We start from the raw sequence: 20,078 nt of genomic DNA on the forward strand, positions 1-20,078 counted from the left end.
ATCGAATGCCTAATATTAAAAAAAAAATTTTTTTTTTAATCAGGCCAAAGCACCGCGAAATTATTGATTTTTTTAGTCGTATTGTTGATGTAGATTTTTAATTTCGTCCTCGGGTTGCACAGAAGCGGTACGCCTATTGAAATACTCTGAAAGAATTTTAAAAATTGAACTGTGATGGGATTCGAACCTGGATCGTCTGCATGGAAGTCTCGAACATTGCCAACTGCACTGCAAGCCATACTTAACTTAAAAAATTTAGTTAAGCTATTTGAATGATCAACGAATACAGTCGACGCTCTCTGTATTGGACCTCTCTGTATTTGACCACATTCTTCCTCTGTATTTGACGATTTTACACAGCTCTTATGGACAAGGACGAGTCAAATCCTGTACGGGTGAGTCAAATACAGAGAGCGTTGACTGTATATTATTTCAATGTATATACCATCAAACAGTGGTATGGTGCGGCGGTGGTGCAGCGGTGGTGCGGCGGTCGAACGAAATTTATTAATTTTCCGTCAAAATTAATAATTTTATTTTTACCCGGGCGCGTCACAGCTGTGGTGCGGCGGTGGTGCGGCGAATAGAAATTTATTTACTTGTCACGGCGGTGATACGGCACTTGTAAAATAACCAAAATTGTCACAGCTGTAGTGCAGCGGTGGTGCGGCGCTTAAAAAGCCGTGCAGCGGTGGTGCGGCGGAATTCTGTTTTTACTCGGGAAGCAGTCGAAGTTGTCTGTTACTTCGGTGCACAACGATTGAATGAACCACGATCCACCAAATGGGTGCCGATAAGAAACATAACCTTTTTGTGTGGTGTGCATCATAAAAAAATCCGCATAAGTAGGAATGGAGTAATTTTTGTAGCTGCCCGTATCAGTTTCAATTAGCGAAGCCACCATGGACTCTGTTTCGGTCTTTTGTTACCGCGACAGACTTGAAAAATGAACATTTTTGGCTTTCCTGAGAACGTCGGACATCTGTCCGCGGTGAATAGACATACCTCGTCGATATTATATATCGCATCTTTTGCGTAGATCATGGGACCCATACCATGACTCATCACGACTACCATCAAGCAGTCATGCTCTTCATGATTCATATTAGCCACTGAAATTATAATTGATAAATAAATTAAATGGAGGCTAAAATACGCTTAATCTTATTTTTTTAAGTTGTTTTCTAAGTAAACAACAAAAATTTTTAGTTATCACCAAAAAATTTTTTTAATTTTTTTTACAGTAATTTTTTTTTTTTTGAAAAAAAGTTGTATTGATTTGGAAAAAAAAAATTTAGATAGACAACGAGAATTTTTTGTGACAGAAGGAAAATTAATGAGAGAAAAAACAAAAAAAAAAAAAAAAAGTAGGTAGAAGAAAAAAATGTACAAAAGAATTTTTTATGCATGCGCCACTTGCTTGACGGTTACCGTCAAGTAAAAGCGCCAGTCGCCAGTAAGGACTTGACGGTTACCGCCAAGTAAGCATCTCGGGAATCGCGATGCGCCGTAAAGGTGCGCGCCAGCCGAACACAGTGGAGGGAAGAGTAGGAGCTCCCGGGCCAATAGGAAAACCATTCCCTCTCCACCCTGAATCAGCCAATGAGGAGTAAGGACACCGGCCTAAAAGCCTTATATAAACGCGAGTCGCGGAGCCCCGGTTCACTCTTCCTTGAGCAAGCGGCTGAGTACCAGGGAACTCGAAAGCAAGCTCAAGGAACCAATAGGTGCTAAGAAGATAGTGCTCAAGATCAGTGCGGACAGATCGTGGGATTTTTTTACCCCCACTTTGTACCGCTTTTCAATGTAGTCAGATGAGAGTGTCCTACAAAGTGAGGGTGAAGAAATCGCACGATCTGGCCGCACTGCTCAAGATAGAAGAAGCTGATTTTCAGTTAGCCAAGGCCACCGTTTGGACCGTTTAAAATACCGCGTTCGATTTCGATTTAATTTGGCAAGTCGAAATCTTCAACCAGCCAAGGCCACCGCAGGGTACTATTGAATTAAATTCAAAGTGCCGATTTCGACTTATTTTCTCGAGTCGAAGTCTCCAGTCAACCCGGGATACCGTGGAATACTGTTTGAAGTAAAATTCAAACAGCGTCGACTTTGACTTACTTTGGCAAGTCAAAGTATCCAGTCAACCAAAGACACCGTAAAGATCTTACAGAGAACCAGAAGGACAAACAGCAGATACCCGACATTGGAAATTCACCTTACAATTATATTATTTTATTATATGTATTCTTATCGAAAAATAAATAATATTTATTTATTTCAATTGGAAATAATCTGAGGGTTGAATTTTAAAGAAACCTACCATGGAATCCTGGAGCCCGCTGAGCTCACTCCGATAATTATAAATTTATTATGTTGATCGTTAGTTTTGTTTAGAAATAAGCAAAATAAACGTTACATTTTATTTAAAAAAATTTAGAAAACTTTTTTTTAACAAAAAAATTACTGTAAGAAAAATTTTTCTTTCTTTATCTAAAAAATAAAATTATTTAAAATTTCCAACACATTAATTTCTGGTCACAAAAAAATTCATTTTTTTTTAAAAGAAATTTTTCCTCAGTGTACTTTATTCATTTCATTTTTTATTAGTTTTTTAACTTTCTACTTGATGGATAATGGCGAAAAAGATTCTTACTTCTTTTATAATTATAATGAATGTTAAAAGACTTTTCAAGATAATGACCTGTGTTCTCCACCCAAACGCTAAAAACTGCAGAAAAATTTTTTCGAACCGTCAATGTTCTTCCGCTTTAATTTTTGCTATAATAGGAATAAAATATATAACATAAGATTCTTATATACCTTCAATTAAAGATAGCCCTTATTATTAATTATAAATAATTACATTTGCTACTTATCCATACATATTTTGTTATGTAAATATTTATTTCAACTTGTAGACAGTTAAAATCTAGCACATTATAATTTATTAACAGAAATAGGTCAAGGATTCCAGTAGAATGAGGTGAAATTCTATCTTTTTGCTTTGTTGTAACTTAATTATTTTTATTTTCTAATTTTTCTATTATTTATCTTCTCTTGAAAATACTCTGCACAGTTTTATTTTTTTTTTTTTCATAAATGCAAATTTCCTTTTGATATTCATAAAGAACTTCATTCAGATATCACGTCCACATAGTTTGCTGGATAAAGTCCAACTCTTCCATCTTTTCTTCCCTTACACCATCCTTGTTCGTCTTCGTCTTCCAATTTTTCAAAGACTTCCCCTTTAAATTAAAAAAAAAAAAATTAATCAAAAAAAAAAATTCAAGAAAAATATTTTATAAAAATAAAATACCTTGTTTAAAACTCAATTCGTCAGCTTCTGCGCCTTCATAATCATAGAGCGCTCGCACTGGAACTCCAGGCTCTCCAGTATCAACAAGTGCTTCACCAACATCTTCATCCCAGTCTTCCTCATCAAAAGGATTAGACTCTTGCTTTGCAGTCGTACCATTTCTAAAATTATTCATCCCATTAATTAAATTGAAGTGTTTTAAAAATAATTAAATAATTAACTTACGAAACTACTGAAGTTCTGTTGGTAGTATTATCATCAGGACCCTTTTCCGACGGCGATTGTGATTCAAATGTGTCCGTCTTTCCATCTGCATGATGCGCATCTGATGGAATCATTCGCGGTGATGCTCTTGCTCTTGCTTTATTAACGGGTGGAAAATCCTGTTTAATAATAAAACATATATTAATAATAAAACATAATTATTTTTATTTTTATTCATAGAGTTTAAAAATTAAAAAATATTTTTTCAGGCTGGCTTGATATAAAAATAAGCCTAATCAGAATTTATTAAAGCGTATTAAATTATATTTTGAGCCTAGAAAATTTTTTTTGTTAAATTGAGTATGAATTTTTTTTTTTTATTTTTTCAACATTTTTTATGACAATAAAATTAGCACTTAAGGGGCATTCCATGCGAAATGGAAAAATTACTAAAATTTGAAAATCTCTCTAATTAATTCTGATTTATTATTAAAAGTTTATATTTTACTAATTTGTAAAAAAATTTTTTTAATCCATAAGAAAATCGATTTTTTTCTCCTAGTAACTTTTCAGCCGTACTAACTTGTATCTGGGTCAAATTTTGTTTTAATGGTTTTAAGAACAAATTCATTTTATGTTTGTTATTGACTAACATATTTATTATTATAGTTTTAAGAAAAAAAATTTTTATGTTCGTTATTAATTAACACCTAAGTTTATCAAGATTGTGTTGTCAGCATGCTAAATCCTTTATTTGTGTTTTTTAATTATTTTTTTTTAATTATCCTAAATAATTTATAGTCAAATATATAAATAATAATGATTCTAAGGTTGAAATAATATAAAAGTCTTTTTAATAAGCAACTTGATGGAGACATTTTATACTTGTCCCGCCAGTCACAAATGCCTGTCTTACCAGTCACAATAAAAAAAATTTTTTTAATTGTTTCTTCGTAGGTAATCAGTCTAATTCTTCATAATATTGAATGTTTGTAGGATAAATTTTGTATTGAGAGGGAAGTATTTTTTAAAAGTTTAGTGGTCGAACTGAAATTAAACTTTAAGTATACCGCGGTAAGAGAGAAGGATTTTTCGATGTCTCACCAGTCACACTCAGTCAAATGATAATTACGAGAAACTTAAAAAGTAATCGAGATTTTTGACAAAGGGATATTGTTAATTAGTTCATTTGTTAATTAGTTATTCTTCTATATTATAAGTAAAATTTTAGTATAGTATAAGTTTCAGTCACATAATTATAGCTTATAATTGGTGGAATTCCAGAGTCAAATATCCCACCAATCACTATAGAATGCCCCTTAACTATTTTATTTAATAAAAAAATTTTTTCTAAAAAATAATTTCAAAAAAATTGCATTTTTTATTTTTTTGAATTTCTAAATGTCAATTTTTTTCTCATTTTTTTTTTTTGTCATAATTTATTTGTTACAAAAATTTTTTAAATTATTAAATATCTGCCAAGTTAATTTTCATACATTTTTTTTTTAATTTTTATTGTTTTCAAAATTCGATATTTTTTTTATACGCTCATAAATATGTAAAAAATTGATTTTTTAAAATTGAACTGAAATCAATATCAGCCCAATTTTTTTAAATTTTATTTTTGCTATGCTTATCATTAAATTTGCTGTTAAAATTTCTGTGCAAGAGAATCTGTAAAAGTGATTGGAGTGTTTAAATTATCAGTGTTGTAATTTTATTTTAAAAGAAAATTTTATATTTCGGCTGCCGACATGAAAAGAACAAGATGATACTTGATATCATCTCAGATTATACTGAGTGAAAAAAAATTTCAGATAGTAGCTAGTATAATCCAGATCACAATGAGTATAATCCAGGTTACAATAAGTATAATCCAGATATCATGCAGTATAATCTGGATTTTTTTAGCTACTAAGATAAAAGACCCAGTTATTGACACTGGCCTAGTTGTTTGACACTTGCGATTTTATTATAATTAAAAAAATAAAATGTTCTCAAAAAATTAATTATCTTAAAATTCATAGTTCAAAAATTATATTTATTCATTTATTAGAGTTGATTTGTTTTTTTTTTTTTTAATTAAAATAAAATTGCAAGTGTCAATAACTGAGTCTTTTACCTTATCTGAAATTTTTTTTCACTACAGATATCACTAAGTATAATCTGGGATGATATCCAGTATCATCTTGTTGTTTCCGTGGAATGACACTATTTTTTTTTTCAAATATTAAAAAATTTTATTTTTAAGCGTGAAAAGAGCTTGCTTTCGTAAGACATGCAAAATAAATTATTGAACATCCAAGATCTTTTTTTTAAGATTTTTGTGACATTAGCTGTGCGCTTTTATACTCACAGCCAGATTCATGGTTAAATGAAGAAGCAAACTACCTAAATGCTGACAAGATTTTCACAAGAGTTTTATATGGCAAAACTACCCTTTAAAAAATATATATAAATTTTTTTTTTCAATTTTAATCGTAAAAGTTAAACTTGCATGAAATTTTAATACGTAAATTTTTTTTTCCTTTTCAAAATTAAACTTGGAAAAATCTCTGTCATAAAAACATTTATAAAATTGTAATTTAAAAAATAATTTGAATTTTCAATGCAATACTCTATGTATGCATAATATAATATAATATAATTATTTACAAAAATTTTTCTTTTAAATAGTAAAGGCTCAATTTCTATTTTAAAAAATGAACAAATTCCTAAATGCTAAATTTAAAAAATAAAATAAAATAAAACTTTACATGCAAATCTTCACCGACTGGTCTTTGATTGATGAGTGTAATTGACCCCACAGGTATAGCTTCTTTCGACTTGTTTCCTTTGGCGATCTCACGAAATTCTTCTGTGTAATCCTGTATAAGAAGTAACGACAACAAAGTCACAAGCATGCAATTCTAATTTAACTATAATAATTTAAAATATAGTAACTATCAATATTCTACTCAGCTGTTAACTTTAAGACTTTGTACGTTTTTGTAACATAATTTTGCTAATCAGTTCAATCAATTGTTAAAAAAAAAAAAAAAAAAAAAATTATTATCATTCCAATTTGTGAAAGCGAACTTTTTTATTATGAATCATGCAATTGTTTTTTAATAACTTTACTTTAAATAAGGTTTTTTTTTAGTATTATTACCTCGAATTGCGGCCAATTCATTGCCATGTTTACACCATGATTATTTGACCACCATTTAAGATCTTTCTCATAGTCCGCATTATTAATAGAATGAAAGAATTCTTCGTAAATTTGAGGAAGACTGAAAAAAAATATGTTGGAAATATTTTTAATCAAACATTTTTTTTAGTGCTTAAAATTTTTCTTTTCTTCTTTTAATACTTTTAACTTTTTTAAGTGTTGTTGGTTTTTAATTAATCTTACATTTTTATTTTTTTAAGTTAAAAAAATAATTTTTTTTTTTTGCATAAATTATTTTTTCAACGTGAAAAATATGGTAATAATTTTTAAAAATTCAGATATTTTAACATTACTCCGCTTATTAAAAAAAAAAAAAAGAATAATTTAAAACAATTCAAAAATTGAGTTTGCATGGATAAAATAATTTTAAATTGTTTTAACTTAACAATAATTAAAACTTTAAATGTATTTTTCTCAAAAATGTGTTTTTTAAACTTTCCTCTGTTTTCTAAATAGAAATAAACAAGTTGTCTTTAATGTTTAATGAATATAAAATTTACATCTATGACGAAATCTATAAAAAAAATGGAAATTAAATTTGCATATATTTAATAATTTCATAACAAATAAATTATAGCAAAAAAAAATTAGAAAAAAAATTGAAATGTGAAAATTTTTAATAGTAAAAAAGGCAATTTTTTAAAATAATTTTTTAGAACAAATTTGTTTGTTAAAAAAAAATTGTATAGTGTTTCCAAAAACTTTTTTTAAAATAAACTTTTGAATATAAAACTGTAATTAATATTCTAAAATACTTACACTGGATCTTGTGAAATATTTAGGCACTTATGAATACCAAAAAGTACATCTTTGAAGAACTGAAGGCGTTGCGCTTCCATTTCCTGACATTTTTCATAAACTTGTGTCATATCTTCCATGTATTTAGGGTTATACTGATTAATTTCTAGTAAAGCTGCTTCATATTTTTCTTTAGCCTTTTGTACTTCTTCTTTAGTTTTCTGAACTCGATCCTGCATTTTTTTCACCTGATAATTATAAAATAAAAAATATTATTACCATACAAAAAAATAAAAAAAAAATGTATCAAGATTTTTCTGAACATAAATTTCTTCATAATCCAGTTGATAAAAAAAAAAAAAATGTATGTATAATTCTCTGGGAATTACTTGAAATTACTGTGCTGATAAATTGCTGCATTAATTTCTGCTAAGTAAAATTTTTCGGTCAATTTATTAGAAGAAAAGTTATCAAGTCGGTGGATAAGATAAGAATAATTTATAATTTAAAGTTTCCTAATAAAATCTCAATTTTATAAGAAAAATGATCAATAATGCACTATGACTCCTAATTTTGCTGGAATTCTAGTGAAGAAATTAAAAATCAAAGATTCAATGATAATTGTTGAGACATAACAAATGAATTACATCCAGTTTCTTAAGAATACTTAATGAAATTAAGCCGCATCTATTTATTCTTAGTCTTACTAGACTTTGATTAATCGATTAATCCGTTAAAAAATTATAGAAAGCCCACACACACACTCACACATACGCGACATCTGAAAAATGGACTGAGACAATATTTTCTTTAATTTTAATTAAAATTTATAATTTTTTAAGAAATATGAGAAAGACAACAAATTAACAATTTTAGAATAATATTAGATTAAATAAGAATATAATACAGAAAAATATTAATTAAAACTATAAAGAAGAAAAGAATCAATTGAATCAAAAATATTTGACTAATTTTTTTTTAATTAAATTAAAAAAAAATTAATTTCTTTTTTAATATACAATTGTAATTGTACAATTAAATTCTATCAAGGTAGAAATCATACAGCATAAAGAGCTTTAAAAAATACATTTTAAATTCAAATAAGCGCAATCATTCTGAATTAAAAAAAAAGCCGAGGTTTTTTATTTTAATCAAATTTTTTACTGGTTTAATTGGCTCCCCCACCAATCTTTGTTCTATAATTTTTTGATCCTGTTTTTCAAGGCTTTGAGTAATTATTTCAAGATTTTTAACAATACTTGCAGAGTACACCGGCCATAGTAAGCTTTTGTAGAAAAAATTGTTTAATAAAATTTCTTCTTTTCTACTTATGTTACTAAAATTTTCTTCATTTTGCAAGGCAAAAATCTGAGAGGAATTAAATTTTGTGAAAAAAAAGCGAAAATGAAATTGTAATAAAGTACAAAATATCTTTAAACATGCATCATGCTTACAATCAATACATACATCATGAATATCCAATTGGTTAATATTTTTAAGATAAGTTAAAATTCTTCGAATCCATGCAGAGCATCTGATTTTTGACATCTAAAACCCGTTAAATTTATATTTTCTAAGTTAAATCTACTTCAACGATCCGATAAAGGAAGTTTTTGCCTTATTATAAGTCACTGTACATAGTCACTATAGATCATGCATAATAACTAAGTCTATATACTGTCTTAGAAAACTATTTTTGACTATTTCAATAAATATTGATTTAAATAAAAGTTTGTGGAAGGTAATAAAATTTGGAATCAATTTTTAGAGGTCACTTTTTGATTAACAAATATTTATTTGACGTCTTTGAAAGTCGAAAAAATTTTAATCGACTTCAAAAAATCAAAATTTTGTTTTAAAATTTTCAGAATTTACATAATATTTGAGCTAGAAAATTTAGTATGACAAGAAAAAAATTTTGAGCAACCTCTGTAAAAATTTTAAAGGCCTTCTAAAACATAAAGAACATATTTTATAAGATTAAATAAAAAAAAAAAAAAAAAAAATTAATGGATAAAAAATAATTAGTATAAAAAAATGAGCACAATGCAAAAGCTATTTTTGAAAAAAATATTAATAAGTCAATTAGGTAATTATTTACAAGTGGGGTCAACCCATGCTAGCCTATGTTTAATTTTTTTTTATCAAATTGATCACTTTTTTTTTTAATTGTTTGTTTTTTTATGTACTTTTCAAAAAAAAAAAAAAAATATATATATATATATCAGAAACATCAAAAAAAAATAAAATATAAATTTTATCCAAAAACATGAGCCAAAATTTTTTCCAACTTTTAAAGACAAAAAAGCTATCGAAATCTTTATTTTTTTCTTTCACATTTTTTATCATAAATGCGCCGTAAAAACAAGCAGAATAAAAAAAAATTAGAAATATTAATTTTTCACCTAGTTATGGCACAAAATGGAGTTGACCCCACTTGTAAATAATTACTGTCAATTAATTTCTCAATAGAGCTGAAACTTAAAAATATTAATAAAACTTGTTTGTTTTTTTATCAAAAATTTTTTGTTGCTTTACAACCATTAAAAAATTAAAATATATAATTAGTTTTTTTTTTAACTAAACCACTAATAATAAGTTTAAAAAAAAAATTCTCCAAAATTTTCAACTTTATACATCAACTTTAAAAAGTTCCGATTTTTTACACAAATTTATTAAAAAAACGAGTGAAAAATTTTTTTCTTAAGAATTTTTTTTTTTTATCATAAAATGTTATAAGTTGGTGATTAATAAACCTTATATCAACAAAATAATTATTTTTGTAAGTAATCTATAGATTAGTATACTAATTCAGAAATTATTCAAGGTCATAATAAATGTAAGATATAATAAGTTTAAGTTTTTTCATTTCTACTATGTCGTGGTCGGCAAAAACTTTGTTTATCAAACACAGTTTCTAATTGTGAAAATGATCATAATAAATTACCATAAACATGCAATTAAATAGTTTATGTTAAATGATATTTTTTTAAATAAAATCAACGTACGTTATCAGAACCTCGGGCAGCTTGCTGAAAACAAATTTGTTTTTTTCAATTTTGTGAAAAATTGATCATTATCTCAACATATCCACCCAGACATCGACTCACACACTAACATATTCACGACTATCGTAACAAAAATTTATTGTGTAATATCAACATATTTTTTGTGTTAATAAGTATTAATTAAAGATTTAGTCCACTGTAAAACACCATGTTCCAGACTATCCTTCACCTGACATTGATCACATTAATTTTCCGAAAAAAACATAAAATTAATTGATACGTTAAATATTTTTCTGGCTTAAAATTTTCAACATTAATTTTGTGTTGATTTTTAAATAACATTTTCCAACCTATTCTCCAAACCATTCACCGAATTTGCTTAAATACTTCTTAAGAAATATAATAGAGTTAAGTGTACCCATCACAGAAAACTTGAGCCCTCACCACGGACCAAAATAAGTTGAAGGATAAGAAGACGTCTTCTGCTAACCGAAGACACTTCAGCAAGATAGCTATCAGCAACTTTCAAATACAATTTTTAGAATATACGTGACTGAATAAAGTAGTCAGTACTTGTCTCGGATAGCTTAACTGGTAGAGCCCTTGGCGCGTAACCGAAAGATCTGGGTTCGATTCCCAGTCTGGGCTGTCTGATTATTTTTTCAATTACGGAAAAATTCCCACTGAGTAGGTCCCCCCCTTTCCCCTATCCGTTCTTTCCCAACTCCCTTAAAATTTGCTTTGATATGGCTTTTTGATAGAGCTATACTACAAATCAGTTTAGTAAATAAATTTTTTTTTTATTTTATTTATTCTAATTTATTTATCAATAAAAAATAAAATATTTTCAAATCATTTAGCATGATATTTTTTTTTTTTAATCAATTTTGTCAATTTTTTTTTAGCAATTTTTACTTTAAATTATTATTATTTATTTATTTATAAGTCGCTATATGACTACCAAGGTCTTCAGCGACTACTGTACAATTAAATTTGATAGGTTATTTACATTAACAATTTTAATAAGAGACTCGCTTTGCTAATAATTTGAATTCAGTTTAAATTGTATTTTATTTGAAAATAAAAATGAGTAATATTTTATATCACTAATTCATTGCTTGTTAATAATTATAAACAATGAAAAAAAAAAAAAATTATTTTTAACTTTTATTTTTTTGTCAGGTATTGATAGCTTGATTTATATTAATATTTAGATGAAAAGATAAATTAAAAAAAAAAAAATAAAACTATAAAATAATATCAAACTAAAATAGTATAATTTTAAAGATTATAATAAATATATCTAAGAATAACCTGATTGAATGATAATAAAAAAAAATTGATTAAATGATCAGATGATAATAAAAATAAAACATCAAACGATAGCAAATAATCAAACATCTTTTAATTTAATGTTTCTAAGCTATTTTAATCATATACTTTCGGAAGGTATTTCTGCCCAAGAAATAGTAACAATTAAAAATAAATTAAAAAAATTTCGGATTAAAAAATTAACATTATTTTGGCTTAATATTCTTTCAAATCATTTAAATTTATCACCAATAAATTATTAGGCTAACCAATAGATAAAAATTTATAAAAATATGCAGCAGGAAGTATGTTTCATTGATTTACATATTTGACAAAGTTTAAGTATATAAAGTAAAAGCCCCTATTATTGACAGGGCCCCCACCATTGACACCCTATTAATTTTATTATTTAATTATTAAAATCTGTTAATAATCACAATTGTTGATATTTCATGACAATTTTACATATTTTTAAAATTAAAAAATAGTAAAATTGAATTCCAAGGTATAAACTGTTTGCCGCAAAAAAAAATTTCATTTTTTCAAGTAGGCCAAAACTGCTTAAACGTTTGTAATTTCTTAACAATATTGTTAAGAAAGACCTTATTTTCAAATCCAGATTTCTCAATGTTTTTTTTATGTAATTGCATTGTTTAAAACTATTTTAGATTATTTATAGTCTAAATAACCATATAATCATTTATTTATACTTTATCGAGTTAAAATTAATTTTAAAATAGCGGATGTCAATGATGGGAACACAAAAATTAACTTGCATCAACTAACGACATAGGCCATAATGTAAGGTAACCTTACTCCCCTCAACATACATATCAACGTACTTATTAGAGACTAGAAAAAATTGCTAAAAAAGACCTGGTAAAAAATATAGAAAAGCTAGGTCTTGAACGAATTTTAAAATAATAAAAATTATTGATATTTTTGCATTAGTTAGTAAAAATGATTATTGTTAATATAAATTTAACTGTAATAAACGACCTGTCAATAATCGGCTCTTTGAATTTTTTGCGCTGTCAATACATACATTCGACCTGTTGGTTTTAAGTTGATATAATAATTATTGAATGTATTGTTATTAAAGTTAATTAATTAAATTATATCAGTAAAAACAATGATTAAGGTGTCCTATAAACAAAGTTGACAATATTGATTTGAAACACGATAAAAAAATTCAAATATTCATGACCACTCTTGTAGTGTCAATAATGGGGGCTTTTACCTTATTATAAAAAAAAAATATTACTTTTATAAAAAAATTTTTTATGAAAATCATCAAAGCTATACCATACAAGCATGAAATTATAGCATTGGATGCTTGTAAGGATTGACCATCTTGCCTCGCCGTCCATCTTATGGCTTAACATAAAATCTATTATTTTTACAAAAGATTTTTATATGAAAAATCATATAAATTCTAGCTAATTTTGTTCGAAAGTATCGTTACTAATGAACAGAAAAATACCTCAAAGGCGGCTGCCCAATTTCAAAACACAGTAACTGACAATTTTAAGACTTTTAAAAATTTTTCTTATTAAAAAAAAAAGTTTGCGCGTCAAATTGATAAAAAATTTGATTTATCAATAGAAAATACTTGAATATAATTATTTTTAAGAAAAAATACTTGAAATTAAGGTCTACAAGTTATAAGAAATGCAACAATACTAAAAAAAAATTCAGGTATAAAAATTTTGCAGTTACTGTGTTTTAAAATTGGGCAGCTGAAGGTATTAGAAGTACATTTGATATCAAAAAGCCCTAAAAAAATTTTGTAGTGTATAAATTAACGAAATATTTTGGGTTCCATATGAAAAATAAAAACCTTATCCGATCATGATAATTTGTATCTACCCGCTTGCTTTCGCGGTTCATCTTCTATGAATCTAGCTATCTACTATTGTAGCTAAATCCTACTTCATTAAACGTATTTTATTATATTAATTAAAAATAAATTTTTATACCTGATCGGGTGATAATGAACTGTCTGCTGATGCATTACGTTCTTGATTCGCTGCTGTCCTTTCAGTTTTACAACTGTTATGATATTCAAGTTTAGCCTTTTCAACTTTTTGCAGTAACTTTGACCAGGGTTTTTGAGCCTTTTTAAAGGCATCTTCCATCTCTTTACGTTCTTTCAAAGTCATCATCGACTGAAAAATTAAAAAAAGTATATTATTAATTTAATTGTTTTAATATATTGTCTCACAATCATTGATTATCAAAAAAAAAATCAAAATAACAAATGTTATAAAGTTAACCCTCAAGAGGAACAATTTTTTTATTCAAACGCAAGTTCTAATTATTCATACCTTGCAATTGAACAGATCAATTTAAAAGGATAGTTAAATTTATATCTCAAACACCGGAAAAAGATACAGAGAAAAAATAAAATTTTCTTGATTAAAAAAAAAATTTAATTTGGGCCAAAGATTATTTTAATCTTTCTTATTAATTTTTTTGGTTCAAGTAAATTCTTTTTTGTGCAGTGTTAAAAGAATTCATAAAAAAAAAAAAAAAAAATTCAATTAAAAACCTTAAAAATGTAACTACTCAGTGTTCTTCTAAAAGGGTAATGAAAGCTTATTTTATAAGCTTATTCTACCAGTGAAAAATAAAATTCGTGGTTTTGTTAAAAAGCAATGTGCAGGAAAAGGACTGGAAGTAACTTTCCAAAATTTGGTAATTATTTACAAGTGGGGTTCAAACCTATTTTTGGCCATAAAAAATAGATGAATTAAGGGATCATCGTTTTGATGATTAGCTATTAGCTATTTACTGAAGTTAAATGATGATAGTTAAATGACTACAAAATCATAATTTTTTTTAACTTCTTTGTTTTTACGGCGGATTTATGATGGTGATATCGAAAATATCAAAAAATTAATATTTCAATTAAGAAATCACCTATGAAAGTTGGAAAAAATTTTGGCTCTCATGTTTTTGGATAAAATTTCTATTTTATCTTTTTTTTTTTATGTTTTTAATATATTTTTTTTTTCTTAAAGTACATAAAAAAACGAACTTAAAAACGAATTTAAAAAAAAAAAAAAATTGAATATCACAATATTCTAAAAAATTTGTAGAATTTGCTAAAATTGTGATAATCAACTTTTTTTTTTTAATTGTTCATTTTTTTATGTATTTAAAAAAAAAAATAAATTTTTATGTATTTTTAAAGAAAGCTGATTGTACAAAATTTATTTGAATTTATTATTGTTCAAAAAAAATTATTTTTAAAAAATTGCATTTTTTATTTCTTAAAATTTCTACATGTCAATTTTTTTTCTAATTTTTTTTGCCATAATTTATTAAAAAAAAAAAATTCTAAAAATTATTAAATATCTGCTAAATTTATTTTCATAAAAATGGCTTAACAAATACCTTGTGATATGTGTCTTTTTGCCATGTTTTAACTTGGTGAACAATATCATTTGACAAATTCTCTTTGACACGTAAATGAAGGTCACAAAGTCTATCAGATTCAACCAATGAGCTCTTCCACGCAGCTTCAGTAGTGCCATATTCTGGGCCTTTTTCTATTTTTTCACTCCACGATTTGGACCAGGCCTTCAAGGCTTTGGCATAATTTTTTTCAATCTCTGAACGTTCTTGAACCAGCGCTATCAAACTATCACATAACTTGTGTCCATCTTCAATTCTCTTGGTCGTACGCTTGTAATTACCTGGCTCCCAAAAAGAATCTGATGTAGCTATGAGCATATTGTCATCGCTGTGGTGTGACATCTTAACCTAATACAAGGAATCTCGTTTGCCTAGAAAAAGAAGATTACATTGATATTAATTATTTAAATATTTAAATGTTTCAAAGTGCAAACGTTAATAAATAGCTCATAGAAGAATACAAAATTTATTTTTTATTTATAATGATTTTTTTTAAAGATAAAACAATGTAATTTAAAATATAAATTATTAATAATAACAATAACAATAATAATAATAATAATAATAATAATAATAAAAATAAAATTTAAAAAATACTTTTAATGTAATTTAAAGAAGAAATTTGAAACTTACATTAAATCACCCAAAAATTAAATTGATTTATTTAAAAAAAAAAAAAAAAAAAATTAGACTTCCTTTGAAGACACTCTATTTATTCTAAAAATATTTTTAATCTTTATGAAGCTAGAAGCGTCATTAAAAGTACTCGTTTGTTATTATACATTAATATAATGATTTTTGTTATTTTAGTAGAGTTGTGATTTCTGATATAGAGAGTTTCATTAAAACAGTATTGATGTATTATATTCTACTTTATACAAATACAATAATATAATACTATTAATGATTTAAAATGCGCGCGCTTCATTCTACATTATTTGTGTTATCGAAAGCACAAAAAGTTCCCAGATCACTTTACTAATTGACCATAAAGTAACACATCGAAATTAAAAAAATAATTTTTCTAATTATTATGATTATTTTCAGTTTGATGTTAAAAGTAAAAAAATTTAAGTACAAATCAACTGATTACGATACAAAATGTGAAATTTAAAAAGAGTGTTTAAAAAAATTTATCATAAATAACTTCCAGATTTTTAAGTTTTAAGGGAAGAATACTTTTTCTTAAAATTATGTAAAGAAAATTTTTTGGTACAATAAAAAATATTTAAACTGAGAAGAAATTTTACATATTTTCAATGGAAGGTGAGCATGAAAATTGCGGACTCTGTTATTATGAAGTTCAAGTTCTAAACGGTAAAAAATGTTATATGATAGGTAATTTTATACTTTCTAATAATTAATAAATCAGTATTTATCAACTTCCTTTTTTTTTTGAGACTTTTATTTTAATTAATCATTTGATTTTCCCTTTCCTTAGATTTACAAATATCTTTTTTCAAAAAAAAAAAAAAAAATTATTTTGTGATAAAATTATAAATAAAAATTTTTTTTTAAACAAATTATTTTTCAAAAAATTTCACATCTAAAAATTTCAAAAAATTATGAGTGCAATTTTTGGACAACTAATAATGCGAAGCATAGAAAAATAGTTTAATGTAAAAAAAATTTTCTTTTTTTTTCTTTAATTGTTAAATATTTTCTAAATACAAATTTATTTGTTTAAAAAAACGAAAGAATTATCAGATATTTGCTGACTTTAGTATCATCGATATTAATCAAAGAATTATAGAAGACCTAGTATGTTTCCTATAATTAATTCACAATAATATATAATTTATTATGCAATTATTTTAAGACAATTTAATTTCGATAAAATTTATCAAGTTTCTTTTTCTTATAAAAATGTATATATTTTAATGAATACTTGTTGAGCAACTAAACAAAAAAGTAAACTCATTGACGGACGTTTTTTATGGTCATTCTAATTACTATTTCACACTGACTTTCATGTACATCGTTTTATAAGGAATAAGTTTTCATTTTTCACTGGTTTAAGACTTTCCTCGCTTCATCTACGAAGAATATATCTTGATTAATATATTACATGTGTATGTAAGAGAAATTATCTATTAACTTTTTAATCTGATTGAAATTTTGATACAAATAAAAAAAAATTATTTAAATTTTATATTAATATTAAAAAATTTTTATCTAAATTTCATAAAATTTTATAAAAACTTCTTATTGATTTTTGAATAATTTTATTAAAATTTTCTTTACTTTATTAAATTTTCTTAACTTTATTAAATTTTATAAAATATTATTAAATTTTACACAAAAAATTTATGATACTAAAATTAGCCGACATTTAACATTTTTTATTTTTTTAATTAATTAAATTACAAGAAAAAAAATATTGCGTATAATTTTTTTAATATTCTACATATGAAATTTTTTTCTTTTAATTTTTTAGTAATAATTTTTTTAATAAAAATTTTACAGATGTCGGCTAATTTAATTTTCATGATGAACTAAATAATTTGCATATTTTCCCAGAGGCACAGTTATTTTTACATTAAAATATGTCTTCAATAATAATCTAGACTATTAACAAAAAAAAAAAAAAAAAAAAAAAAAACGGAAAAATAAAATAAAACAATAAAAAAATATCAACTTAAAAATATAATTAGTTCATAACGTTGGCTGTCTTAAATATTTTAATTTCTAAGGTAATTTCACGCTCACCTTACTTATTTTTTATATTATCGTGTGTCTGCTAACTTCAAGGTTATAATTAGCTTCATTACCTTAAGTTGATTACTTTAATTATTGAAGCTATTAATTAACTCAGTGTAATTTAAAACCATAATAAATGTTAGATCATAATAAATAATAATTTATAAATCTTATGAGAACAATAAAAAAGTAAATTTAAGTTAAGTAAATGATATCTACAATGATTTGTAACTTATCTCAAAATTTTGAAAAGTAAATAAAGCATATATATACATACAGCAAGTAAATAAGTTTAGATATGGTTATATTATACTGATTATTGTAAATTAGTAAGCTTTAAAACTATTTGAGTGAACAAATGACCTCATACTGAATGTAATGAATTATGAAAATAGTTCTGACATCAACAGAACAAGAATGCCATTTCCCAGGAAGTTTATTATTTAAATCAAGGACTTTTTCATTAATAACTCCTGAGTACTCCTAAAAAAAAAAAAAAGTAAACACAAAAAATCAAATAAATTATATTGAAGGCACGTGCACCACCGAAATCTAAGAGTATTATTATTATTATTATTATTATTATTATTATTATTATTATTATTATTATTATTATTGTTGTTGGTGTTACTATTATTTTTATTTAATATTACTTGTATAGTTCCACAGATTGAAATATTTCAGTTCAGGATTTAGACTGTTCCGTATTTCCAATAATTCACAAACTGATTAACTGACAGACTTGCTTTGTAATTAATGTCACTCACGTATTGTTTCAATCAACGATAAATATACCATTATAAGTAATTTTTTTGCTATAATAAACCGACTACTGACTTGTCTACCTGCTAAGATAGTGAATGGGCGTGGCTTACTAATCGAATTTAAACGAAAAACTTCGAATATTTCCGAAGATCTTCTTCATTACTTTATTTTATTACATAATAAGAAGATACGTTGTTAATTTTTATGATTTTTATTTTAAGTTTGTTTAGTAAAATTTATACCGAAATATTTTTATTTAATCTACGATCATTTTTGGTTTTAAACTCTCGGACCATTTATGTACTATAGTTTTAATTTTGCAATTGGTAATTTAACCTTTGTTGTTATTACCGTCGGTATTTTACTGGATAATTAACCTAAAGAATCTGCTGTGCACTAAACTGTATGGTACTGAAGTTAGCTGACAGCTGTCAATTTTTTTTATTTTTTAAATTAATCAATTCCAATTAAAAAAATTTTCATTAGTAATTTTTTTTAATATTCACATGTAGAATTTTTTTATTCAATTGTTTTTCATAATAATTTAATTGCTATAAAATTATTAAAAAAATTTCTAATGTCAGTTAACTTCAGTGTCTTAGAACTGTCACTTGTCATCACTTGTAAATTGAGCGGTAATTAAAAAAATGTTTAGTTTAAACTGTTTTATTATTATTCAATTAATTTTATATAAATTTTATTATTTTTGCAATTATTTTTATTCAAAAAATTTAAACACTTGAAAAATTTTTAAAATCAGCTGTTAATAAAATTTTCTAAACACTCACTTTTAATTGATGAAAATAAATTTAGCAGATACTTATGAAAATTAAGTTAGCCGACATTTAAAAACTTTTTTTTATTAAAAAAATCATTGCAGAATAATAAAAAAAATTTTCATTTGTAAAAAACTTGAAAAATTTTAAGTGCAATTTTTAAAAAATATTTTTTAGTTCTAATTTAATAATTAAAAAAAATCAAAAAATTAAAAACGTCGGCTAACTTTAGTGTTATCAGATACTTGATAATTTTTAGAATTTTTTTAACAAATTAAATATGAAAAAAAAAAATTTACATGTAGAAATTTTAAGAAATTATAAATGCAATTTTTTAAAAATAATTTTTCAGAAAAAATTTATTTGTTAAATAAAATTAAAAAATTATCAAGTGTCTGTTAACTTTAATTTCATTTTAAATTGATCCCACGTAAAAATAGTACATTTATTTTTCTCCTAGATGGCCGTGTAATAAATTTAGTAATCTTGCGTTGCAACATTTTTTTAAAAATAATTTTTTCTCTTGTGTCAATAATATTTTTTATTATAATAATTAAAAAAAAATTTTTAAACTGTCAAAATTTTTTTTGTCAAACATTATGAAAAAAAAAATTTTTACACTCCCCCTA

General features: G+C 25.1%; 1 protein-coding gene across 4 annotated transcripts; it reads right to left on the reverse strand.

Annotated features, from left to right (window-relative positions):
• Positions 1-2,883: 2,883 nt before the first annotated feature.
• Positions 2,884-18,817, reverse strand: LOC123270884 (protein kinase C and casein kinase substrate in neurons protein 2). 4 transcript variants are annotated; one of them, XM_044737034.1, is made up of 10 exons: positions 18,562-18,810; positions 15,188-15,579; positions 13,768-13,956; positions 10,478-10,501; positions 7,491-7,717; positions 6,672-6,792; positions 6,277-6,387; positions 3,542-3,699; positions 3,317-3,477; positions 2,884-3,245 (listed from the first exon to the last, which is right to left on the reverse strand). In XM_044737034.1, exons 2-10 carry the CDS (start codon positions 15,548-15,550, stop codon positions 3,133-3,135), a joined length of 1,467 nt encoding a protein of 488 aa, XP_044592969.1. In that variant the 5' UTR covers positions 15,551-15,579; positions 18,562-18,810; the 3' UTR covers positions 2,884-3,132. The 4 variants fall into 4 exon arrangements, with proteins under 4 accessions (XP_044592969.1, XP_044592970.1, XP_044592972.1 ...); XM_044737035.1 differs by lacking the exon at positions 18,562-18,810 and adding an exon at positions 17,918-18,069; XM_044737037.1 differs by lacking the exon at positions 6,277-6,387 and having other exon boundaries at positions 18,562-18,817.
• Positions 18,818-20,078: the final 1,261 nt, after the last annotated feature.

The sequence above is a fragment of the Cotesia glomerata genome, linkage group LG8, assembly GCF_020080835.1.
Source record: "Cotesia glomerata isolate CgM1 linkage group LG8, MPM_Cglom_v2.3, whole genome shotgun sequence".
Lineage (NCBI taxonomy): Eukaryota > Metazoa > Arthropoda > Insecta > Hymenoptera > Braconidae > Cotesia > Cotesia glomerata.